Below are 27,292 nucleotides of genomic sequence, written 5' to 3'. Positions count from 1 at the left end.
ATGCTTCACACTAAAGTTAACCACTACAGACACAGCCCTGTTGGTCAACCGTATTTAAACCGTGATTTATTTCTGGTCTCAAAGTGCCATCTAGTGGCAATTTAAGGGAGCACATTTAATTTTATGTACTGTTCATAGACATTGATGCACCTTATTGAAATTACAGTATAGAATTGTCATTTCAATATAATATTACTTTTAGGTATTTATTCAGTTGATTTGTTCATTTGTGTTTATGTTTCTGTATTTGCTCTGTAGAAAGCAAGCACATCATAATCTCAACACTGCTGTTGTAAGTTTGATACACCATCCTATACATAAACTATCTGTGGATGTGAGTGTCCTTCTGACAGAGGAAACTACAGCAGCATAGTTTGGCAGCTAGCATACATGCACCATTCCTTTCAATCTAAGAAGGCATAAAGAAATACTACAGGAAAAACTATCAAATTTTTTAAGAGATTAAAGTTATGCTTAAAGGAGCATAATTTCTAAAAGCTTTTATAGAGGTAGAATTTGGTTAGAATTGCATTGTGCAGATATGTGAAATGCCCCTATGGGATTTGAGCCCATGATATTTTGTATCACAGACTGGAAATGTGAATTAACCACTAGGCCAACTCCACACACAAACATGGGTGGAAAAAGATAAAGTTTTCCCATTGAGAAGATGATGCCTTCTACAATGGTTTAAGTGGAGAAATTGTAGAAAAATATTAAATATTTAATCATAATGCTGTTCAAAAATAAAGATGGTTAACATGGTAAACAATTATAAAACTTAAGACAATTGAAGTATCGTGTACTGTTCTCTATTCTGGTCATCTTTATTTTGTTTATTAATAACATATGTTAATCATCTTAAGTGTTATTTTTTTACTGTTTGCCAATCACACCATGAATTTATTTCTGGAAAGAAAATTAAATTTATGGAAAATATTGCCAAGAGGACGGAGATAGATGATTTAGAGAAGCAGTTCTAGGACTGAACCCTGGGGGACATCAGATGTAATGAGTGAAGGGTGGGCACTGAAGGACTTGATTGGAACTGTTCATACAGAGAGTTTTGGATCAAGAGAGTGTGAAGTTTAGTAGCAACTACTTTTTCAAAAATTTTGGAAATGAAGGGAAGATTAGAAATGGGACAGAAGTTTTTATAAGTAGTGGGATCTAAAGGAGATATTTTTAAATGAGTAGTGGTTGCAGTTCTAAAGAGCAAATTATGGCAGAGATAAGAGGGAAAAGAGATAAAGTACAGGACTTAACTAAGACTGTAAGGGGGGGATCAAGTTGACAGGTGGAAGACTTGGCTTTGGAGATGAAGTCTGAGATTTTTTTGAGCATTTGGTAGATAGAAACTGGAAAATGACTGACAGGGAGTGGAACATTCAAATGAGGTAACAGAGTAGAAATCAGGATTAAGATGTTGGTGGATCTTGAGAATTTTCTCATTGAAAAATTATATAAGAGAGTCACAACTGTCAGGTGAACACAGGTGAGAGTGGAGGGAGTTAAGTGGTTGGAAAATTTTGTTAACCAGTGAACACAGCATCTTTGTGTTGCCTTCATTTGAACATATTACATGTTACAGATATAAAAAAAAGTTGAATAGAAGCAGGAACATCCTAAACACGCTGAACATGTTGATACCAAAATTTGTTAAATCGGTTGAGAACAGCTGAAGATTATATGTACTGAACAGGATAAGTATAAAGTAAGAATACACAGACATAAATAGAATACATAGACAAAAATAACTACTGCAGTAACTTGTAGAACAACAGTGTGAAGGCTTTCATGTGAAAACGCTTGAACTGTATTGCTAAAGAAAGGTAAAATTATCTTCATCTTCATCTTCATCTTCATCTTCTGCCGTTTGTCCGGGGTCGGGTCGCGGGGGCAGCAGCCTAAGTAGGGAAACCCAGTCTTCCCTCTCCGTAGCCACATTTGCCAACTCTGCGGGGGGATCCCGAGGCGTTCCCAGGCCAGCTGAGAGATATAATCCCTCCAGCGTGTCCTGGGTTTTCTCCGGGGTCTCCTCCCAGAGGGACGTGCCTGGAACACCTCACCAGGGAGGTCCAGGAGGCATCCTGACCAGATGCCCGAGCCACCTCAACTGGTTCCTCTTGATGCGGAGGAGCAGCGGCTCTACTCTGATCTCCTCCCGGATGACCGAGCTCCTCACCGTATCTCTAAGGGAGAGCCCGGCCACCCTGCGGAGGAAACCCATTTCAGCCGCCTGTGTACGAGATCTCGAAATACGAGATACGAGAAATGTGCTTGTTGAACCCTCAGCTGAAGTAATTGTATAGCTGAAATTCACAGTAGAAATATTCAAAACTCAAAATGGTTTTTAAACATAGTGAAAATGGTTGAAAGTTTAACTGAAAGGTACAAAATACAGTTGAAGGTTAAAATGTGCAGGTTGAATGCTCAAGTAAAGTAATAATAATGGTAAAGCCAAGTAGATGTGTTTGAAGCCCAGAATGTAGTCAAAATGATTTCATGTATAAATGAAAGAGGTGAAAGCTAGTTGACGATGGTCAATGTGAAAGTGGCACCCTGTCTTGGCTCCCCCCCCTCTGGTTTTGCTCCTTGCATGATCCGAGGCTTTTTTATTCATAGCTTTTTCCACCAACAATTTTCTCTTTCACTGCAGTTGAGCGGGAGGAGGCAAATAAACCGAGCCAGGTCAGGGAAATCCTTCCTGCATTTTCTCAGCCATGTTTGCCTTCTGAGTTTCTTCTTCACTACTTTGTATTTTCATCCTAACACACTGTTTATATGCAGGGTGTGGCTATCAGGTATGTGCTGTGGGAGGGGGAGGAGGGGAGCCGGGAGAAGAAGCTTACAGAAATCTAAAAAAAGAACCACTTCAATTTGCCCCAAACGTTTTGAGCAAGATTACCTACCCCAGCTTTGAGCTAATAGTAGAAGTGTTTGAAGTTTAAAATGGTGTGTAAATGTAGTTTGAACTGAAATGAGCAAAAGAAAGTTGAAGGTGGTTGAAATGTGCTTAATGAACTGTTACAGCTGCCTTTTATTTCACCATCATTCCTCCATCACCAATGCAAATCATCCTGTGGCATCACCTGGCTGGGAATGGCTAACTCACACCGCACCTTTTTCCTCTGCTCCGTTGATTCGCTGCCCTCTGGACCAATGGCTTCTGCAAACATCAACACCCCAGTATAAGAAGAGCTGCAACCCTTTAGCTGTTTAGTGGAGACAGCTTGCCCATCTAGGGACTGGTTATTTGATTGTGTAGAGCATTTAAGGCTGTTTGTGTTGACTGTAAGATTGTTTTGTTTGGTATATTTTGTGTAGAGTCTAGTGGAGATTTGGGTCAAGAGTTTTGCTTGTGTTGTGCCTGTTATCAGTGGTGCTGCACAATTGTTTGTTTAAATTTGTTTTGAGCTGCATCACCTGCTTTTGTTTTGTGGAAAAATAAATTATAATGTTATTTTATGTTGCATCCTTTTTCCCCTCGTGAGCCAGGTTATAACTTGAACACAAAGCTGAAGCAATTATAAAACTAAAGCCATTAAAAGATGTGATTGGAGCTGAAGTGGATTTGTGTAAAAATAGTTAGGACACAAGAATATTTTAATCATCCCCAAGGGGAATTTCAAGGTTCAAACACAACCCATTCAAGATTTTACAGATAAACATAGAACAATTGCACAGAACGCAGGTCCTGGCAGTACTTGGGCCTTGCAGCTAGCTTTATCTGGCGCTGCCTTTCAGCAGAGTGGAAAGAAAAAACACGAGGTAAACATGGGTTAAGGTAGAAATGAGGAAATTCATCTGTGCTGTCCTTACAGGGCAGTCTAGAGATAAAAAAAACAAACAAACCAAAAACTCAAAAACAGAAAAAGCACACATTCAGACAATCACAACATAAGGAAACAAATACATACAAAAGCTTGAGTGAAATGGGTGCAAGGTAGTTTTAAGGTGACTGAAATGTGCTTGATGATGTCCAAACTGAAATCATTATGAAGCTGAAGTTAATAGTAGTTAGACTTTAAGCCCAAAATTGTGTTCAAGTGTGGTGGAAATGGTTAAAAGTTGAACTGAAATGAGCAACTTTGTTGAAATATGGTTCACCTGTTTTTCACTTTTACCAGCTTAACTTTCAACCATTTTTACCACATTTAAAAACCCTTTTCAGCTTTAAATCCTTCTGCTGTTCTAGACTCTGCGTCATGCATTTTAACCATCTAATGCATGGATCCGAGTTGTTTAATCCGCTTATACCATGATCCCACATAGTAGAGATTTTCTGAAAAAAATGTATTTCTTTTTTACAACAATTGCTAAATATGCTATATAGGTAAGTAAGTATAGGGTATAGGAACTATTTCATGTTGGCGTCTATGTACTTTTTATGCTAAACAACCGCTGTCAAGCTGCAGCACATTGTAACAACCTCAGTTTAGGAATTATTTTGCAATGTTCCATGTGCTGTTACTATGGAAACGCAAAGCTGACATTAATCCTGCAAAGGCCCGTCTTCAGGAAGACAGAGTGGAGGAACACATGAAGCCATCATACACAGGCTCCCCCCCTTTATCTCTGTCTCCTCTAATATAAAGGACGAAACTAGCCCACACAAGGCAGATTAACACGACTGTAGACAGCAGGATTTTTCAAGACTGACTTAGGCCTACTCCTTGTAGCTCTATTTTTAAGGGGCAAGTGGCAAGTGGTAGGGTATTCATTCATTCATTTTCTGAACTGCTTAATCCAATTCAGGGTCGCGGGGAAGCTGGAACCTATCCCAGCTGGCTTTGGGTAACAGGCAGGATACACCCTGGACAGCTTGCCAGTCCATCGCAGGGCCACACAGAGACGAACAACCACTCACGCTCACTCCTATGGGTAATTTAGAGTAACCAATTAATCTAACATGCATGTCTTTGGATGGTGGGAGGAAGCCGGAGTACCTGGAGAGAACCCACGCATACATGGGGAGAACATGCAAACTCCACATAGAAAGGCCACTGACCAAACCCCTCCCCAGCCGAGGATCAAACCAGTGACCTTCTTGCTGTGAGGCCACAGTGTAATCACTGTGCCACCGTGCAGGGGTAGGGTTAAAAAGAGAAATAGGATTGAGCCTAATTTAGATGCTAATTTAATCACCTCAGCATATTCCAGTCATCAAACTATTTTAATATCTAGGTGTGGATATTTTTTCCTCTGTAGTAAGTATTGCTAATAATGAAATGTGTGTCTGATAAATGCATTATGATTCAGAGAAGATGTCACCTTCCGTCCTTCTACTGTTTCCCTCAGATATCTGATATCTGAACCGGATCTTGATACATGTGAACACCCACATTATACAGTCTGAACAGCTATGGGAGCGTGTTTTGAACCAAACTATGCTAACTTGAGTTTAGGTCTATGGGAAGAACAATACATTTTTTCAGATGATAGCCCATTTAAAGGAAGAGTCGTGTGGTGGGGTTGGTATATAGATAATGTGATCTTGTTTTTTTCAGGCCTTTCTCATATACAATGTTGCTGTATAAGGACTCAACATCCATTGTAGCCATATTGCAGGAACCAATATTCTGTATTTGTGCTACTTTCTTTAGGACCTGGGTAGTGTCCTGAATGTAAGAAGGCAATTCCTAAACAAATGGCTTGATGAAACAAATTTAGAAGAAGGTTCTGAAATGGAATAATTCCCACTGATAATTGATCTACCTGGTGGATTTCGTAAATTCATGTGGACTTTTGGGAGCATATAGAAAGAAGGAATATGTGGATGTTGACATAGTAAATAATTGCTTTCTTTCTTAAAAATTCAGTCATTGTTTTTTGCCAAGTTGAGTAGTTCCTAAAGCTCTCTTTTCATGTGGTCCAAGGGGTTAAATCTGGGCATAGAATAATATTCAGTGTTTTCCAGCTGTCGCAAAGCCTCCTTTACATATTTATCTTTTCCCCATTTGCAGACTTCGCCACCCTTGTCAGCACTTTTAATGGTAATGTCATCTTGATGGGATAGCCATTTGAGAGCTTCAGATTCATTTTTAGTCAAATTACATTGTCTGATCTTTCTCTTTTCGTGAAACACTCTTTCTGCTTCATGAGACACCATTTTAGTAAACATAGCAAGTGTAGAATCATTAATGCATGGCAAAAAGATAGACTTGGGCCAAAAAGGAGAGTTGAATCTGGGTAACCCATCATTATTGGGGCAGAGCAACAGAGAGTAAGACAGCTTCTCGGTCTGTATTTACTCTAATGCATATCCATGTGCCTCGAGAGGCCAGGGAATTGTTGCCTATGTATTTTGTGCAGTATTTATTGTCTGATACCCCTAGGGGCTAAGAGTATATTGCTTGGCCTGGTTTAGAGTTGTGGTTTTCACAAGTTGTTTGATAGGAAGCAGTACGACTGTAACGTCTTATGAGCTCAGGGTCAGTGCTGATGTTTTCATAATATGGTATTGAAATGAGTTGTACAAAAGTTACTGCTTCATATGATACTCAAAACTATCATTTACGGTTTATGGTAATTTATTTCGGGCAGTTTTTGCTTTGTGTAAGCTTTTTTTTTGTGAGTGTCATGGAATAAGCTTAATTTTTTGACAGTGTTGTGTGCCTGTGGGAAGTTACAGGTTTAGCACTCTAGTAGTCAAAAGTTACACGGTATACCTTTAAAGACAAATAAAACAATGTTTAGATGTCATTTCACACAAATCTACTTACAACACAATTCACTGTCAGACATAAATAAATAAATTTAAATAAATTTAAATAAATCCAAACAAATAAGCTAATGAACTTACTCAATATGACAAACTGTTCTTTTGAAACCTACCTGTGAATCATTTGCATAGTAACCTGCATATTTATTAAATCATCATGCTGCTAGCATGCTAGATTAATTTATTTCACTGTGCTATAGTAACACAGTTTAGGGATCATATTTAATCCTGGTAGATGCAACTGATCCATCCCAGGTTGCATTGTGAATCCAAGAGGCCCGGCTGCAACAAAAAGTCCCTGAATCCAGCCTCAATTCTCCAGGAAGATGACTATGCTTGTGTAATAATAAAATGATTATATTGTCCAGCAGCTCTTAAAGCTGCTCAGCAAATAGTGGTGAATGGAGGAAGCTGTTATGTGCCCTCATTCTCACACTTTTACATGCAGTTGATACACACAGTTTTAGCTAATCATTTAATATCCTGGCACGATTTTACTACCAGTTTTATCCTTGAAGTAAAAACTTGTCCATGGATTCTGCTTTTCTATACATCACGTATCCTTGTTTTCATCATGAGGAAAGAGGTTGCACATGCATCCCCATAATATTCACATACTGTTTCATGTCAGTTTAAAGCGGAAAAAAGATGTTTCTTCACGGCCCTGAGAGTCTGTGTCATTATGCCCATGGTCCATTGCCTTGATTCTCAGCAGTTCCAGTTTCTTAATGGCCTTGAACGTTGCTTGTAGCTGCTGTATCTCCACCTGCCTTTTTCCTGATCAGGTTTCGACGGTGATAAAACAGATAGCATGGAAGCAAGAAGCCAGTCAGGGAGAAGACCAGAAGGCCCACGTTGATCTGTTGTAAGAAAGATGAGTCAGAACTTATTCTAGTATTTGTTAGACCACGGTTTCTAGCTTTGGTCCTTGAGGGCCGAGTCCTGAAGTTTTTACATGTTTCTCTAATCCAGTGTCTGTCAATTCCGGTCCGCATGCCCAGCTGCCTTGCATGTTTTAGACATGTCCCTCCTCCACAGAACATGAGTCAGATTTTTTTTAACTTCCTCATCAAGTTCTTTGCTGAACACACCTGAATGAAATAAAGGGCTTGTTAACAGGTTTGTTAACAAGCCCTTTATTTCATTCAGGTGTGTTAAGGTAGGGTGGCCTATAAAACATGCAGGGCAGTGGGTCCTGAGGACCAGAATTGAGAAACACTGCCCTATTCCAACACACCTGATTCAAATCAAAGTTTCCTCAGCAGCTTGTAGTTAATTTCAGTCCAAACATGTTGACCCATCAATCTGACTCATCTTAAACCTGCAAGACCAACTGAGGAGATCTTTACGTTGGACCTTCTGGATTTATTTAAATTACGCGTATGTGTGTGTGTGTGTTTGTGTGTGTGTTGGGAGGCTGGGGTTTACCCAGTAGGGGTCTCCACGGAGCTGCCCCACCATTAGCATAAACAGAGGTTGCTGGAGGAGGGCGAAGGCAGCGCTGATCATGGACTGCAAGCCTGTCAGTGTCCCAAAGTGGTTGCCGGGATACCTGGGGACGGAATATGGAAATGACGCATGATTCACTATGGAAGCACAGAGCGGCCATGAACACAAACATTAAAAAAAAAAAAGATTTAAATGATTTTATCCAGAACAAAAAATGTACACACACACAAACACACGCACACACCACACACACACACACACACACACACACACACACACACACACACACACACACACACACACACACACACACACACACACATTACAAAATAACAAACTGAACTCATTAACAAGACAACAACAGATGTCGAAGTTGTAAAAAATATGCATCTATCCCATTAGAGCTCTGGAGCTCTGTGCCATTCTGTTACTATTGGGGTATTATCTTTAATCCACTGAAACAGAAGACATCAGTTAAAAGAGTAGCTTTGTTACAAGACAATGTAGTGAGGGGTTAAGATGAAAACTTTCTGGTGTAAGACTCAAGAGAACAGCTTACATTTTCAATTCTATATTTAAAATTGTACAAATCTCTTAAAAAAAAATCTTTTTACAAAAGTGTATAAAAAAACGTGCATTATCTCATCAAGTAAAATAAATTCCCATCTCCTTCTTCCATTGACACACAAACATATTTATCATCAGGACACTTGAAAGCAGTACAAATAAAATGTATAATACATAAATATGCAAAAACCAGAAAAAAAATGAGTGGGACATTACATACTGAGCTGCTGAAATGACATGAGTGCCTCAATCTTATACAAGTATCCATTGGTTTTAGCACCTACTGCTAATGTTTTTAACCGTTTAACTTTTGCACTGACAAAAAGGCCAGAGAAAAATGTTTTTTCTGAGTTTTTCCATTTGTTTTGGACAAGAATAAAAACAGAAAATATGTTTTTTTTAGCAAATGGTTGACAGGTTAAAAAGAAAAAGTGAATAATAATGTAACAACACTGAAATGGTTTAAATATGGAACAGTAGTATTATAACAAACACTTAGATGTGGTTTAATATATGGCAGGTTTATTTCCAGAATCTTTTGAAGAAATTCAACAAAGTTACTGCAAACTGGTAACATTTGGTCTACCAAATGGTAGACAGGGACCTTAAAGGGTTAAACACACTTTTCTCTTGACCAGATGGAAGCAAATTGTTATTAATTATAGGTTGAAGGGTGGATGCATAATAGAAATATATTGAACCATGTTTTAAGGTGTTAAATATAGCTATTTTTAAATATCTGCAGGGATTTGGCTATTTCCTAAAAAATACTTTAGTAAGTAATATGGGTGACAACACCAGGGGCCAATGAATATTTTATTCCAATTATAGATTGTTTGAGCAAGCAGGCCCAGTCATATTATAAGGTTTGGTAGAGCTAATCCCCCTCTATTGTAGTGTTTTTATTTTCACTTTTGGTTTCCTCCCATGTTCTGCATATATAGAAATATACTTCTCAAAACCACAGATTGTGGTAATGTGAAGACGGAACATTCGGTAAAGAAGCCTTAATAATTTTTTCATCCTAATCAACCTCGCCCTGCTAATCCAAGAAGAGGGTACATTTATCCATTTAGATCAGTTTTAATTACAGTAATAATATTTGTAAAATGTTTTTTATAAAGAAGATTAAGATTGCTTGAACTGGGCACTGATCTGGTTCTAGAAGGGTTTAAACTCTGCTGGAATTGGTCACTGATCCCATTTCAGAAACTTTCTAGACAAAAAACAGTTTCCTCATCAGAATGAATATTTGAGTTTGTTTTTTTTTAGTTTTTTTTTTAGATAATAGTTATAAACTAAAGATAAATGAATAAATAATAGAAGAAAGGGCTGCAGACAGCTGATAGTTCTCTGTACTGGTTGTCCTTGGTGACTTCTTTACCAGGACAATTCCCATGATGATTTTCCACTTTAAAACTCACACGGCAGCATAAAGTCCTCCACAGCTGGAGTGGATGAATCCTCTCACAATGGTGTGCAGAACAAATGAAGCCACCTATAGAAGAGACAGAGGTTAGCATCATTAAAGGAAACCTCCTATACTACTTATATTTTATATATATATATATATATATATGTTGGTTCTCTCACCTGAACAGGTAAGTTGTCAATCAAGCAAATTATTCCAAAGGTGACCAGAAGAAGGTTGGTGAAGGTAAAAGCTCTCATGGCATTGGTCAACTTCTGGATCTTTTTGTCCCTGTTTGGGGGATCCTGATTTTTTCCACTAAAGTCCAAATAGAAAGGATTCAGGGCTAAAAGGTGGTTCTTCAGGTTGTGTAACTAAGCACCTGGTCTGAGTGTCCACACTGCTGTCAAGTTTGCACCTAGTCTAAGTGTTTACACTGCTTTCATCTTTGCCCCTCGTTTAAATGTCCACCCTGGTGTCCTGTTTGCACCTGCTCTGAGTGTCCACACCACTGTCCTGATTGCACCTGGTCTGAAAATTTATACCACAGCCTTGATTTAATCTGGTCAGAATGTCCACACCACTGTTCAGTTTGCTTCTGGTCTGAATGTCCACTGTACTGTTCAGTTCGGACCCATTCTGAATGTCCACACTTCAGTCAAATTTGCACCTGAATGAATGTCCACACAAATGTCCAGTTTGCACCTGGTCTGAATGCCCACGCCTCGGCCCATTTTGCACCTGGTCTTGATGTCCACAGCACTGTCCAGTTTGCACTTAGTCTGATTTTCCTAACTGCTGTCCAGTATAAACTTGACCTCAATGTCCACCTCCGTCCAATTTGCACCTGGCCTAAATGGCCACAGTGATGTCCAGTTTGCAACTTGTCTAGTGCCCTTTACTGTCCTGTTTGCACCTGGTCTAATTTTCACACCACTTTTCAGGCTGCACATGGTCTGAATGTTTACAACTCTGTCCTTTTTGCACCTGGTTTGAATGTCCAAACCACTGTCCAGTTTGAACATGATCTGAATGTCCACAGAGATATCCTGTTTGCACCTGGTCAGAATGTCCACCTGGCCTTACTTTCCACACTGCTGTCCTGTTTACACCTGGTCTGAAATTTTGACAGTGATATCCAGTATTCACCTGGTCTGAATGATCACACCTCTGTCTTGTTTGTGACTTGTCTGAATATCCACACAGCTGTCTTGTTTGCACCTGGTTTAAATTTTCACACTTCTTTCCTGTTTGCACCATGTATTAATGCCCACACCTCTGTCCTATTTGCACCTGATCTGAATGTACACACCTCTGTACAGTTAGCCTGTTTTCCTCTTCGCACTCTTTCATCCTCCAGTCCATGATGTAGCCGATCAGAGGACATGTCAGTAGACAGAGTAGCTGCAGCGTACCAAAGAGGGACGAGTAAAAACCAACTGGCAAGGACACGAAGAGTCAAGATTACAGTTAAGACTCCACACCTCCTATCTCATCCTCATCCGTATCTAACCAGGGCCGAATCGGCAGTGAGCAAAGTTACCTTGTTCCTTTACCTCCTTCTGCAACTCTTCTGATGCTGAAATGCAAACACTTTATAAGTGTGATACAGAAAAATCAGATAATCATTAACTGGACAGATGATGATTATTATTCATGTATCTATAATCCCACTCAAAGTTGAGTGAAGACTATGTCTACATTCCTGTCCATCCTTACGGTGGGGGTCACCATGAGTCACTAGGAACTCCAACATCTTATTCATAGCACCCATGAAGAAAATCAGCCTCAGCTGGGTGATTGCCATGACGACAACACTCCATAGGAAGATGGGGGAGCACACAGAGTGACAGAGAGGTACTGAGGCTGCAGGAAGACATAGAACAGTTCAGAAAATAAATAAATAAATAAAACATAGGATGTTTACCATTCTGATAGGAGGAGAAACCAATAACCCAGAAGAATAATATCTGCTTCCAGGGTACAGGACCTTTCATAGCTTTCACTGTGGAAAAGGTTGCACACCCCACCTCTTCCCTACATGACAAACCTACAAACCTACATGACTATTTGAAAAAGTAACTGTGCCACCCTCATAAAGTCACAATTTAACTGTGATTAACCCCCTGTTTTTGGAAAGCTGAGATTAAATTCAGTGATGATATCTAGGCGTGATTACTGCCAGACCTGGTCCATGAAGAAATGACTTAGTTCAATATATTCCAAAAAGAACACTTCACTTTCAGACTGCAAGTCTACTTGTGGTTCCAGAGTCACTGAGAGTACGATGGGAAGAAGAACCTTCGGCTATCAGGCTTCTCTCTTATGGAACCAGCTCCCTGTTTGGGTTTGGCAGACAGACACCCTCTCTACCTTAAATATCCAGCATAAGACATTCCTTTTGATAAATCTTATAGGTAGCGTGTGGTTAGCCAACCCTTAGTTATGCTGTCATAGGTCCAGACTTCTGAGGGACGTCCCATAATGCACAGAGTACTTCCTTTTCATCTTTCTAGTCCTTATCTTCCATGCAGAAACAAATTGGAGTGTTGGCATTGTTAACACATTCCTTCTCTTTCTGCATGTCTTTCTGGATAAAAGTTGCAATGCATGTTTGTGACTCTTTCCAGTCATCTCCACCCCAACCAGTCCAGGCCATCTTCCCTGAGTCGAGTTATTTCCTTCCTGTTCAAAGGGGAGTTTTTCCTTTCCACTGTTGCTTTGTGCAGCTCAGGATGGGGGATTAGATCCAAGTCAAGATTTGGTCCAATCCACTGGTTTTCCTTAACTAAGCTATTCATTATGAACTGGTTCAAATTGATGTGTCTAATGTGTCTGTGTAAAGTGCCTTGAAATGACACTATTGTGAAGTGGCGCCATAAAAATAAAGCTGAACTGAACTGAATTAAAATGGAATTTTTCTGAGACAGTTGGCTGTGAAATCTAAAAAAACACAATAAGCTGCAATCTAAAAAAAAAATCAAGTGAGAAACAAAGAGACTAAAATCTATCTGTCTGGAAAGGGTTACAAAGCCATTTCTAAGGCTTTAGGACTCCAGCCAACCACTGTCAGAGCCATTATCCACAAATGGGGAAAACTGGGAACAATGGCAAACATTAGTGGTTGGCCTTGCAACATCATCACAAAAGCACAACAACGACTCATCCAAGAGGTCACATAATAACCCAGAACAACATCTAAAGAACTGTAGGCTTCATTTAAGGTCAATGTTAATGATTCAATGATAAAGAGACTGGGCAGAAAGGGCATCTATGAGAGACTTCCATGGCTATAACCACTACTGACCAGAAAGAACACAAAGCCTCATTTCACATCTGTCAAAAAGCTGGATGGTTCCCAACTGGACTGACAAGACAAGAGTTAAATTTTTTGGAAAGTGTGCATCCTGGTACATCTGGCATAAAAAATAATACAGCATTTGATAAAAGGAACGTCATGCCAACAGTCAAACATGGTGGTAGAGTGATGGTCTGGGGGTTCCTTTTACTACTTCAGGACCTAGATGACTTGTTATGATTGATTTGAACTATGAATTTCACCTCATACCAAAAAAATTGAAGTACAACATTCAGCCAACAGTTTGTCACCTCAAGCTTAAGTGCACTTGGGTCCTGCAAAAGGACAACAACCCAAAACAAACAAGTTTACCTCCACAGCAATGTAAAAGAATCATGGCCAGTTGTCACAGGTATTAGGTTGAGGGGGCAAATACTTTTTCACATAGGGTCATGAAGGCTTAAAGAGTTTTTTGTAACTTAATAAATACAATTACTATTTAAAAACTTTGTTTTGTATTCATTCAGGTTATGTTGGTCAATGTTTATGATTCAACGATAAAAAATAGACAAGGCAGAAATGGCATCTATGGGAGACTTCCAAGGTCATGCCATTTTCATGACATGAAAATGGTCGTGTTTTTGTGGTGATCTGAAACAAGTATGCAAACTAGTAAGAAATCAGGAAGGGGCATTTTTTTTTTTCTTTTGCAGCAAAGCCTCTATTATAGCAGCAGATAAATGAAGCTCTGCAGAGGCGAAGAAAGAAATCTCCAGATGGAACTCTACCTGTGGATGTGGTTTGAGAGTCTTTGTGTTCCGATTTTGGCTGACAGGACCCTATTGTCTCCTCCATGATGGTCACATGTGTCATGTACCTGTCCCCGGTTTTCCTGTCCTCAATCACAACCCCGTTTAGTTTCACCTTTTTACTGTTGACACCAAAAAGAAAGAAAATATAGAGGGCAGGGTCAAGAGGAGGTCTGGAGAAAACTGCCACTCTTTCCAGCAGTTCTGGACAAGCATACAGTAAAGCATCTTTGCAGTCTACTTTCAGTATGAGATCAGATTGGGATCAATGGTCACAGAGCACATGATGATTGGTTTAATTTTCACAGCTGTTAAATTGGTTCTCACTATACACTCCAGCAGATCCTGTGACTAAAAGTCACTAGAGCCTGACTTCTGGCCAGTTCTGTTAGTAGCAAACACAATATGAGGCTTCATCATCGTGTTTTACACTGATCCAAACTGTAGTCCCTGTCCTGGAGCACAGTCTCACCAGGTCACCTATAGCAGGTATATTTGTCCAGACAGAGCAGATTTCTGACCTAGGACTCACAGTCCAAGGTCAGAATCAGAAAGAAGACGACATTTATGTAGGACAGTGTCTTAGAACTGAACAATGTATGTTCAGTTTTACCCTAAACACCTGTTTCTGTGTTAGTCCTGGGACAGGTTCAGGTGTATGTATCTGGACAGACTCCAGCTCCCTGCCACCCTGTATTGGATTAAGCTGTGTAGAAATGGAATACATTGACATCTGTTTTCAGCTTTTACTTGAATGTGGAAAAACGGGAGCAGTGAAAGGACACTGGGAAAACATCTGCAAACTAAGAACGAGAATAAATTTCCTCTATTACTTGGGGCTAACCTGGTTCACATAGTGTAGTAAGCCTTACCGGAGGATTCCACCAGGGGCCTCACTTTAAAAATGCTGTGATGGGTGAAAATAGTAGGTAGTGTCTTTTGTCACCACATAACTAAAAACACGGTATATTAGTATGATCAATGTACCAGCATCATGTGTGAGATTTGGACATGAACAGAGGACGTACAGGTGAAGGTGATGATGTAGCAGACATTAAGAATGGTCAGCTTGGATTTCAGCTGCATCTCTGCCGGAAACTGAGCAAAAAAATTAACTTGAACAATTTTTTATCCTTAATATAAATCGGATGTATTTTGGGATGGAGCTGGACTTCAATTAAATCTGAACTAGCATCTGTTTGACAACTTAACAAACAAGGATAAATTAAGTAAATAACATGACCTTCTTTGACACACAAGCATTGAATAACATGAAGTTTGTCAGAAAGTCTGCCAGAGATGGGAATAAAGTCAAAATGAAAAGACAGAATGTTTGAACTGACGTGTATCGGATGTCTTCAGGTGCAGGGAAGGATTCACTGGGCCAGTTCAGGAGGCAGTTGAGAAACACCATGCAGGCCAAGACAGTCCAGACCCACATGATGACCCGGAAGGAGCCTCCAAGATCGTAAACCAGCTGATGAGGATGAGATAGGAGGTGTGGAGGATAAGAAAGAAACAGACATTTGCATCTTCATTTCTTCTACTCGAATGCTTCATCTCTGTTATCTGAAAAATGGTCAATCAGTGTGAAGTGATGAAGGCAGATGTGTCCTGAAGTCAGTATGTAATGCATGAATATGAGACTAAATATGATTGTAAATATGATTCCTTAACACATTGCAGTCCAGGTACGGTTGTTTGTGTGTGTGTGTGTGTGTGTCTGTGTGTGTGTGTGTGTGTGTGTGTGTGTGTGTGTGTGTGTATAAACACCTTGACTCCAGGGAAGGTGACAGCAGAAGAAGCATAAGAACCAAACATCACGGAGAGGATGGTTGATCTAAAATTCCCAAACATGTTGGGCAGCTACAGGAGAGATAGGACCAGATGAAGGCCTTACATCCAGTTACAGTAAACAAGGTTCAATTTGCTGTTTATCTAACTTAATAATCTGAATAATTAAATATTAATACTGAATTCTTTTTTTTTTTTTTTTTGCATCTCCTAATCAGGCTCTGCCCTGCGATGGACTGGCGAGCTGTCCAGGGTGTACCCTGCCTGTCGCCCAAAGCCAGCTGGGATAGGCTCCAGCTTCCCCGCCACCCTGAATTGGAATAAGCGGTTCGGAAAATGAATGAATGAATGAATAATCAGGCTCTGTTTCAGAGACAGCAGAGTTAGTTGTCCAGAAATTTAAAAACTAGTTTTAAATGCAAATGAAAAGAAAATGAATGACCTTCTTAAATTAAAGATCCTAGCTGTTGAACTTTTGTCATATTCTCACTGTCCAGAACCATGACACTGAGTCTGCATGTCAGTAAGTACTTAGGGAATCCTGACGAAGGATGCATTTCAGACCTTACAGTTGGTGCAAAACACAAAGTTTAGTGATATTTATTTATTTTTTTAAACTGTCACAGAACACTATTACTCACTTCTAAAAACATGTATCTTTGTAGTTTGTGCATGCTCTGGACAGAATCTATCATACTGCACAGTGGTACATCTCAGGTTTTAATAGCCTCCCAAACCACTGTATATGAAATGTGATTCTTGTGATTGTTCTCACAGACGTGGTTGAAGACAGTTCTCCACACATCAGGCTGGCAGAACTTTCTTCTTGTTGGGCATATGTATATATGTATATACATATATATCTATATATATCTATATATATATCTATATATATATATCTATATATATATATATATATATATATATATATATATATATATATATATATATATATATATTCACGCACGCACATATACATATCTATATCAATCACCTGTTTGATGAATATGCAATGCAGCACCATCACCAGCAGGTGGTGTTTCAGCTTTTCTGTCAAAGGAATTTTGGATGATTTGCACACGCACACACACACACACACACACACAAACACACAGAGCTTGTGTTGTGTATTAATGCGTGGGTGTTTGTTTTGTTATTTCAATGAGACCTTTAGTGTTGTGAATATTGACCTTGTTGATAGTCCACATGAGGAGCAAAGCTTGGACCTGATCCTTATCAGACCAGCTGTAATTTCTGCAGTCCGTATCGGGGTTGGGGGTGTGTGATAAGGGATTTTAGGTTCAATTTATTCATAATTTAAGATTATATTTTTCACAGTGAACAGAAGGCAAGACTGTGTCCTATTAATGGAACATCTGTTAGTTGGTCTTTGTGTCAGCAGACCTTCAGACCAACTATAAACATAGCTATGAGGCTGCCAGTTCCCCTAAATGTAGATCAGAGTGGACTGTATATATATTACTGCGGACTGCATATAGATGACTGCAGGCCTACAAGCTCACTGGAAACTCACATCTAAAAGCTTCATTAATCAAAAAATGTATTTACCATTTTCCATTTCTCATAACAGAATTAACATTGTCATAGATATTAGTTTAAACTCCACTACAATTTGTCCTTTCTCCACATCAGAATAGCATCTCTAATTGCAATAATCAAACTGCAAATACTGGAAATGCAGCATTTGCTCTATAAAATTTTCTGATTTAATTTGATATATTTTGCTTTGGTCATGTCAGTCAAAATCTGCATAAAACTAATAGTTCTGAGTTCATGGCTTGACTAATTACAAAAAACACAATAGTTAAACTAGTTATGAAAAAGTCCTGTGGATGGTGGATTTGCCACTCACGGATATAGTTCTTTTGCTGGAAATATGTATCTGTATGTATCTGCTGAGAAAAACATCATTTTATATATATATATATACACACACACACACACACACACACACACACATATATCTATCTATCTATCTATCTATCTATCTATCTATCTATCTATCTATATATATATATATATATATATATATATATATACATATATACATATATACATATATATATATATATATACATATATACATATATATATACATATATATACATATACATATATACATATATATACATATACATATATACATATATATATATATATATATATATATATATATATATATATATATATATATATATATATATATATATATATATATATATATATATATATATATATATATATATGTATATGTGTGTATGAAAAAACCCCTCTCTCACCCACCCCTCCCATCTCTCCAGGATAGGGCTGTTCATCTCTCAAGCTCTCTCTCTGATTCTCTACCAGAGTCCTGGGAGCTTGAAGGTCCCATGCAGTATCTTGGCTGTTCGTTGGACTGGACTTTTCTGAACAGATTCAGGCCTTCTCCAGTTCTTCCTTGAGGCCTTGGTACTTCTCCAGTTTCTCATGGTCCTTTTTCCTGATATTTCCATCATCTGGGATGGATACATCGATTACTATGGCTTTCCTCTGCTGCTTATCCATGATCATAATGTCCGGTTGGTTGGCCACCACCATTTTATCTGTCTGGATCTGGAAGCCCCAGAGGATCTTAGCCCTCTCATTCTCCACCACCTTGGGGGGAGTTTCTCACTGGGACTTAGGGGTCTCCAGTCCATATTCTGCACAGATGTTCCTGTTTACTATGCTGGCTATTTGGTTATGGCGCTCCATGTATTCTATGCCTGCCAGTATCTTGCACCCTGCTGTAAGGTGCTGGATTCTTTTAGGGCCCCCTTTGCATAGTCTGTACCTGGGATCCTGCCTGGTATGGTAGATCTGGGAATCGATTGTTCTAGTGCATGGTGAGTAGCTTCTGTGTTTTGACGCGTTTTGTGGTCTGAGCCTCCTCCTTTGGCCAGCTTATTATCCCAGCAGGATATTGGATCACTGGCAGGGCATAGCTGTGAATTGCCCAGATCTTGTTCCTTCCATTGAGCTGACTTCTCAGTACTTGCCTCACTCATTGCAGGTATTTAGCTTCCTTGTGGCTTCATGGTTGCCATTCGCCTGTGGTATGCCCAGGTACTTGTAGCTTTCCTCCAGATCTGTTAAACCTGTATGGATTACCTTCCCTCTCTTTGTTATCATTCGCCCACATTTCTCCAGTCCGAATGGCATTCCGATGTCCCTGCTGTAGTTCCTGGTGGTGTGGATCAGTGAGTTGATGTCTCGCTCACTCCTGGCATACAGCTTGATGTCATCCATGTACAGGAGGTGGCTGGTGGTGGCCCCATTCCTGAGTCGGTATCCATGGACAGTTTTGTTGATTAGTTGGCTGAAGGGCTTCAGGCCTATACAGAACAGCAGCAGGGACAGGGCATCTACTTGATATATGCCAAATTTGATGGAGACTTGTGCAATTGGCTTGAAGGTGGCTTCCAGGGTGGTCTGCCACAGCCTCATTGAGTTTGCAACGAAGGTCCTTATGTTGCTGTTGATCTTGTACAGCTTCAGACATTCCAGGATCCATGTGTGTGGCATTGAGTCGTAGGCTTTCTGGTAGTCAATCCAGGCGGTGCACAGCTTTGTCTGTCTGGTTTTGCAGTCTCGGGTGACTGTTCTGTCAACCAGCAGCTGGTGTTTGGTTCCTCTGCCAATGCCTTTCTGTGTCTCTGCCATGTATTGATGCACTTACCTTAGCCACTATGAGGCCTGACAGGAGCTTCCATGATGTGGAGAGGCATGTAATTGGCCGGTAGTTGGATGGGACTGATCCCTTGTGGTGGTCTTTCAGTATCAGGGCTGTTCCTCCCTTGGTCAGCCATTCAGGGTGAGTCCCATCCCTCAGGAGCTGGTTCATTTGTGCTGCCAGGCGTTCATGGCGGAAGTCAGCCTCTTTAGCCAGAAGACATGGATCATATCAGGGCCAGGCGCAGAGCAGTTCTTCATATCTGAGAGTCTGTGCTGGATTTCTGCCACCATGATGGTAACTGGGTCTTGTTCAGGGAGGAAGCTGTGGTCTGCTCTGAGGTCTTTTAACCACTGTGCTTCACTGTTATGTGATGCCACTGTTATGTGATGCCATATGGGAGAAGACCATATGCCTTTCCAGTATTGTTCTGTCCCCAGCCTTGGTGGGTCAGCTTGTGTAGCGTTACCCTGCCACTGGGAGTACACTTTAGCTGGGTTAGTTGAGAAGAGCCAGTTTATTCTTCTGGCTTCAACTTCTCTTGTGTCTCTTCAGTCGCGCAGCCAATGCTTGGAGTCGTTGTTTGGCAGTTTCCAGGGCCTCAGGTATGGACATCTGGCTGTACCTCTCTGGCACCCTTTTCATGGTTGTGCCCTTCTGGAGTTCTGACTGAACTGACAGTTGACTAACTTCCCTTTGAGTTGCCTTGATCTTGGTTTCTAACCTCCTCTTCCATGGTGCCTCCTTCTTTCCCTTGATGTTATGTCAGCCAAGCTTTTCCAGGATCACTGTTGCTGTACTGTATATCAGCGCATTGGTTTCAGTAATGTTTGCAGTAGGGACTTTACTTATTGCTGCATTCACCTCAGTTAGAAGGCTTTATGGTACATCACTAATTCTTGCCTGGGGGTGCCTCACTCTCATCTTAGCTATGATGCTGTCTCTGAGGCTGAGGCTTTCCTTTACTTATCTCTATCTCTGGGGTTTGGTATCCATTCTCAATGGGGGAGTTGATGTTATCTCCCCCATACCTTTCCCCCAAGTGGTCCCCCTTTCTGTGTTAGAGTATGTTGGAACATTGTTGGAACAGTGTCATTGTGGACTGTGGGTATCGAAGTATCCATATGTCCCACAGCCTCTTCATATAACCCTGCTCACTAGTGTTACTAACAGTTCCAACAGCTTTTGATTAAATCACAGGGGCAAACAAAAAAAATAAGCGTTTGCGAGACTCTCTTGTGGACAGTTTTGCTGTGAACAAAGCGCCGAGATGGAAAAACTCCGAGAAAGGCTTCCGGGGATGTTAAACACTTCTGGTCAACACCAATACACACGTTTTAACTTGGAAAAAGTGCAATTTCTGGGTAATGGCCCCTTAAAGAGAAATAGTTTCAACCCATCTCAACCAGATAATTCTCTTAACATGAAATCAATCCAGGAGTTTTAGCTAATTATAGACCAATATCCAACCTCCCTTCCAGACAGCACTGGTGAAAGTCACTAATGATGTTCTTATGGCCTCAGATGAAGGACTCCTGTCTGTACTTGTCTTAATTCACTGCTGCATTTCAAATCAAATCAAAGATACTTTATTCATCCCCGAGGGGAAATTCAATTGACGCCATTAATCACAACATTCTGCTACAGAGGCTGCTACAGAGGCTGGGATGTTATTGTGATTAAAGGGACTGCATTAGGCTGGTTCCAGTCATATTTATCTGACAGATTTCAGTTTGTTAATGTAAATAACTAATTTTCCTCACAAACCAGAGTAAGTCATGGAGTTCCTTAGGGTTCCGTACTTTGACCAATGCTTTTCACATTATACATGCTCTCTTAGATGATATAATCAGACAGCATGATATAAAAATTGGGATGCAAATGGGCCTGAAAAACTTAGGACAAGATTTTTGAGCTATGTAATTAATCTGGATGGCATTTATTTCTTGCACTTGTCTTTCCGCTCACATTTAAAACAAGTTTCTAGAAACACCTTATTTAACCAATATTGCAAAAAATTAGGGACATCCTGTCTCAGAGTGTTGCAACAAAATTAGGTGATTTTGGATTTCTGCAGTTCATTATTTATGGGCTAAATATACCCTCAAAAGTGTTAGGAAGGGTTCGGATGAGAAAAGCAGGAATGACTATATTTCTCCAGTTTTAGTGTCTCTCCATTGGCCCCTATTAATTTTATGATTTTGTTTAAATTGTTCTTCTAACATATAAAGCTCTCAATGACCAAGCTCGCTTGTGCATCGAGCATCTCCTAGTCCCATAAAATCTAAACAGAGAACTTCGCTTTCAAACTGCAGGTCTACTTGTGGTTCTCAGTCTTTAAGAGTACAATAGGAGGAAGAGCATTTGGCTATCAGGCTGCTCTTCTATGGAACCAGCTCCCAATTGGGTTCAGTAGGCAGACAACCTCTCTACCTAAAAGAACAAGATAAAGACCTTCCTTTTTGATAAATCTTATACGCAGGGGGTCTTGCCATTTCTTACTTATGCCGCCATAAGTTTGGGTTCCAAATGGAAGGGCCATGCACTATGTACTTCCTTTTCATCTCTCAGACCCTTATGTTTCATATAGAAAAATATGACAGTATTAACGTAATTAAAGTATTTCTCCATCTTCTGCAGGTTTTCCCGGATAAAAGTTGCAGTGTCTTTTGGCCTTTCTTTCCTTTCCTCTCCACCTAAATTAAACCAGTTCAGGCAGATGACTGCCCTCCCTAAACTGGATTCTGCCGGAGGTTTTTCCTTTCTGTTAAAAGGGAGTTTTTTTTCCTTTTCACTGTTGCCTCTTGCAGCTCAGGATGGGGTATTGGATTGAAGTCAAAATTCAATGCAATCTGTTTTCCTTAGGCTATTTATTATGAATTGGTTTGAATTGTAAAGTGTCTTGAGATTACATATTTATGAAGTGGCTCTATATAAACAATGCTGAAATGAATTTAATGCTATTTAAAGATTACACCCATCCATCCATCCATCATACATACATACATCCCATCATCCAACTGAAGAATGATCATATATGTTAGAGGTTTAACTGGAATATAATTACCTACTGACTAGACATGTAAAAACTTATCAATAAGATTCTGCAGTATGAGACACATCGTCCTGAACACTCCAGTTGAGCCAGGAAGTTGAGGACTGGGGTCCAGGTCCGGTGGGGTTGTGTTTGTGTGTTGGGGGGTTTTTGAGGTGGGGGTTGCTAGGCTGGGTCCCTGATTGGTTGAGAGGCTGCCTGAGAATTCAGAACACGGGGAACAGCATGTGCTACTTCTAAAATACACACAGAGTGAAGAGCAGACTTCACAGCTCTGTTCAGTCCGCTTGGTCTGGACTTTGGTTTAATGAACGTTCCACAGCAGGATTCCCTTCACTGTATTCTACTTTAGAAAATATTCTGATTGTTATTCGCACCAGCTGCACACTAGAGTGATAAGTGTGTCAGGTCTACTGCATGTCTCACAGTGGGCAGTAAATGTTGCTATAATGTCCCAATATTTTAAGAAAAGGATCCAAAGTTGAGTTTGTGTGCAGCTGTCCTGACTCTGCTGCCAGATCCTGTGACAGAAACAAGCAACCTGATCTATGAAAACAGGTCTAAATCAAGTGACTGAGTTCTGAGAAAATAAGTCCAAATTATTTTTTAAATTATTTGTTTTTAATACGGTCATGTGGAGGTACAGCTATGATCTGGATGAGTAATGGTATTTAGCCATGTTCCTGCAAAGTTCTATTTTCAGCAAACATCCCCATACTAATCCAATTCACACAGCTCCAACATGAAAATAGTGTTTAGATTTTTTTTCCCCATGTCCAGCAAACTCTCAGCTTCTGATCTGGAAACTTCTTTTGTATGAGCTGTATTAGCTTTAAATATAATCCAGTTGTGTCAAATGCTTTTTTGAGACCAATTAATAATCTGTTATTTCTAAATCCATACTGCCAATTTGATAAAATATTATGTTTGTTCATAAATTTATCCAATCTTTTTTATAAATAACTTTTCCAGGATTTTAGAAAACTGTGAAAGCATTGAAATTTGCCTTTAATTTGTAAATTGGTATTGTCTCCTGTTTTGAACAACATACATTTCATCTTACTTGGAAATGTAGCTGTTTAAAATGATAAATTGCAAATATGTGTTCATGGTTTAGAAATTCCCTGAAAAACTTTTTTGAGTATTGTCATGTCAGTTTCATTCCAGTCTGTTGATGTCTTATTTTTGCATTTGCTTACGATATTTACTATCTTGTTTTTTTCAATTTCACTTATAAACATCAAGCTAAAATTGTTTGTTTTTATTTATTCATCATCTCTAGGCACACCACTTTCATTAGTTTCTCTTGCCAACTTTGGTCCAACAATAACAAAGAACTCATTAAAGCTATTAGTTATATAATTTATGTAATTTATTTTGTCATTATCAGTAAATTAATCAGAAAATGAGATTTCTTTTGACCCATAATACCAATGAATATTTTCCAAATTTCTTTTATATTGTGTCTGTTTTATATCATATTTCACTATAACATTTTTTCTTATGTTCTCATTATGGTGGTTAATTTATTTTTATACTTCTTATTTTTTACTTCAGCTTTGATTGTTCTATCTTGTATAAATTCTCTGTATAGACTGTTTTATTTTCTTGATGGCATTTTGTAACCCTTTTGTAATCCATGGGCAATAATTATACTTATATTTACTTCTATATTTTTTCATTGGGCAATATTTATCATAATAATTTAAATATCCTTAAGAATTTTTCATATGCTTTATCAGCATCTACTTCTTCCATTATAGTTTCTCAATTACATGTTAGCAACTCATTTTTAAATGCATTTATTGTCTCTTCTGTTCTAACCCACTTGTACTTCAACATATGGTCTCTCTTGCTTTTGTTATAGTTATTATTATAAATTGCAAAAACTGGCAAATGATCACTGATATCATTGATCAGTAACATACAAACTGGAAGCAGATGTGTTATTTTGTGCAAGACACAACCCTCAGTGTGCACTGTTAGTAAATCTGTTTTACTATTTTAAACTTTTTTTTTTGCGTGTACAATGAGTGTAAAAACGTTTTAGTACACATAAACCTTTAGCAGATCTGGGCCTCTGTCCTCAATGTTTTAGTGGGTGTCTTGTCCATATCTGGTGCCATTTTTCTTTTAACTACATCTGGTGTCTGGTGCTTCTTCTCCTGAGTTCTCAGAGTTTGAGTTTAGCTGGCCTGTCTGGCAGCTGCTCCCGACATCAGACCCATTGGTGGTGATTATCTTCTAGGTCTGCCCCTGCTTACCAAAGTTTCTCAGCCATCTAGGTCATACAGCTAAAGGTCTAAAGATATCCTTACTCATTGATCTGGTGGCGTAGTACCAGGTAGATGGACCTCTCTATGCCGGAATATATTGTTAGTGATTAACAAACAAAGGCCAAATAACAAAACCTACACAGGTTCAGATCAGAGAGGCCATTCCTGCCAGTCATTCTAATCCAGGTCACCATCAAGCACATGGACACTGATCTCTCCCAGTGCAAAAACCAGAAAGCACAACATCTGAAACCCTGATCTCCTGATAGTCATTTATGTCAATATACGTAATCAGAATAATGGTGCGGCAGGATGTAGTGGGGGTCTGATTTTTTTTTTGTAATATAGATAATTGTCTTTGTCTTATCATCTTGTCTAAATGTTAGATATAGCACGAACAGGTCCTTGGAAAAGTAAATTAATCTCAACTGTATAATAACATGTGGTTGAAATAACCAAAAATCTACTTGACTTCTTGACCATGTTGGTTCAACATGGTTGGGCCCTTGAGGAACAGAGCTACCACCCCTGATTGAAGATATCGTTTAGGAAAGAGGAAAGAGGAATCTCACTGTGAGTGAGGTGAAGGTCAGGCAGATTCCTCCAAAGCCATTGAAGGAGACAGCAAAGAAGATGAGGACAGAGAGCACTGATGGGATAAATGAAAAAAGCTATCAGCTACAAAGAGTATACAACCTCCTCATTTTTTAATCGTTTAAACTTTTAAACAGCTTTGTTGAACTCTGACGTTTACCTTTGTTTTTCTTTTTTTTTAAATTTTTTTTTTTTACATGTAATGTTCATTTAACAGTAAAAGTGTTTTTACAAAATGATCAGTGGTCCTGTCTTATGAATAGATGTTAATGTTTCCATATGTCAAACATCTATATTTATGTAGTAAAATGTTATCTCACAGTAACTATAGGTCAACTGCAAACACAGCCTGGTTGGCTGCATGTGAGAGGAGACGTTTGTCTGTGGTTTAAATGGGTTCATACGAGTGTGTAATTCGTACCCACCTTCAGGGTCGTATGTAGCAGCTGCCATGATCGCACAGGATGTTGCAAAACATGAACTGAAACACAGAAAGACACATTAGGGAGTTCGGCCCCAATAAACCAATATCACAACAGAAGTATGGATCTCATGAGGAGAAGTTGTGGCAGGATAGAAAAGTTAAGAAATAAACAGATTCAAACATGCAATCTGGCATTACATGAGGTCTCCTCTCTAAATTATAATGATGGCAGAAAATGAAGCATATGTATGGCTCAAGAGTTTTTAAACCCATGATGACAGGCGATATGTGGACAAATTTTAGAAAAATGATCCCTTACTTAGTGTGTCTGATAAGAAGTCAGGGAAAAAGTCAAGAAAAGGTGTAGTGAACATTGCTAAGGACATCACAAAACATGCATGTTAGGTTAATTGCTGTGTTCAATTGAGCTCTTATCACATGTAAGTCGCTTTGGATAAAAGCATCTGCCAAATGACTGTAGAACAACAACAATGAGTCTTATGGGTTGTGGCAAAAATAAGCAAGTATTCTGGGAAAAGTGCTTCCAATACTTTTAATCTAATGTGAACACATCACACCTGCCAATGAGTCTGAGTGGGCGTGGCCCAAATTTATCCATCAAGATGCCAAGAGGCAACGTAGCTGCACTTAGAAGGAAGGAACCAATGGTGAAGCCAAGGTTTAACATCTCTTCTTGTGCCACACAGCTTCTCCAACTGATACGCTCTATGGAAGTCCTGTTGGTTTCCGCAGTCTGGTTTTCTGGATGAAGTGGAAAAAACATTGTGGACAACCTTCATAAACAAAGCATAAGAACAGCTGGAATGTTTAGAGTGTGATTGCTGCTACATCTCAGCAGGTAACTGGTAACTGGTTTATGATGGTATCCTATACACTGCAGTGACAGTGACAGGGGATTTTCATCTTTAAGCGTCTGGTCTCCTAAAGACTCCTACATCTTCAAGAAGTTGGGACAGATTCAAATAAGAATAACTTATTCTAATGAGCTTTTCTTAACTCTTTATGTATTAGAAAGCAAGGAAAAGAGTAATGAGGTTTCGGAAAGGTAGTAGGAGAAACAACTGAGGACTTGGGAAAAGAACATAATTTAATCTTGTGAACCAATATGCAACAAGAATCTGACTATACTTTTGTTGCACTCTGGAGCAGCACTGAAAC

At 39.3% G+C, this 27,292-nt stretch overlaps 1 protein-coding gene across 3 annotated transcripts in view; it reads right to left on the bottom strand.

Annotated features, from left to right (window-relative positions):
• Positions 1-3,597: 3,597 nt before the first annotated feature.
• The window catches only part of slc43a1b (solute carrier family 43 member 1b), a 48,342-nt gene continuing 24,647 nt past the window's right edge, over positions 3,598-27,292 (bottom strand). For all 3 annotated transcript variants that reach the window (XM_079238329.1, XM_079238328.1, XM_079238330.1), the window contains 13 exons: positions 26,692-26,875; positions 26,115-26,170; positions 25,668-25,744; positions 16,032-16,124; positions 15,602-15,735; positions 14,238-14,380; positions 11,871-12,017; positions 11,695-11,730; positions 11,464-11,590; positions 10,334-10,469; positions 10,165-10,238; positions 8,153-8,276; positions 3,598-7,584 (listed from right to left, as the gene is read on the bottom strand). In XM_079238329.1, the coding sequence (XP_079094455.1) occupies positions 7,450-7,584; positions 8,153-8,276; positions 10,165-10,238; positions 10,334-10,469; positions 11,464-11,590; positions 11,695-11,730; positions 11,871-12,017; positions 14,238-14,380; positions 15,602-15,735; positions 16,032-16,124; positions 25,668-25,744; positions 26,115-26,170; positions 26,692-26,875 (1,466 nt within the window). In that variant the 3' untranslated portion in view covers positions 3,598-7,449. The remainder of the gene's footprint in view (positions 7,585-8,152; positions 8,277-10,164; positions 10,239-10,333; positions 10,470-11,463; positions 11,591-11,694; positions 11,731-11,870; positions 12,018-14,237; positions 14,381-15,601; positions 15,736-16,031; positions 16,125-25,667; positions 25,745-26,114; positions 26,171-26,691; positions 26,876-27,292) is intronic.

The sequence above is a fragment of the Telmatherina bonti genome (assembly GCF_933228915.1).
Source record: "Telmatherina bonti genome assembly, chromosome: 3".
Taxonomy (NCBI): Eukaryota; Metazoa; Chordata; class Actinopteri; order Atheriniformes; family Telmatherinidae; genus Telmatherina; species Telmatherina bonti.
Note: the sequence above shows the minus strand (reverse complement) of the source record. Positions and strands in the feature narration are given on the sequence as shown.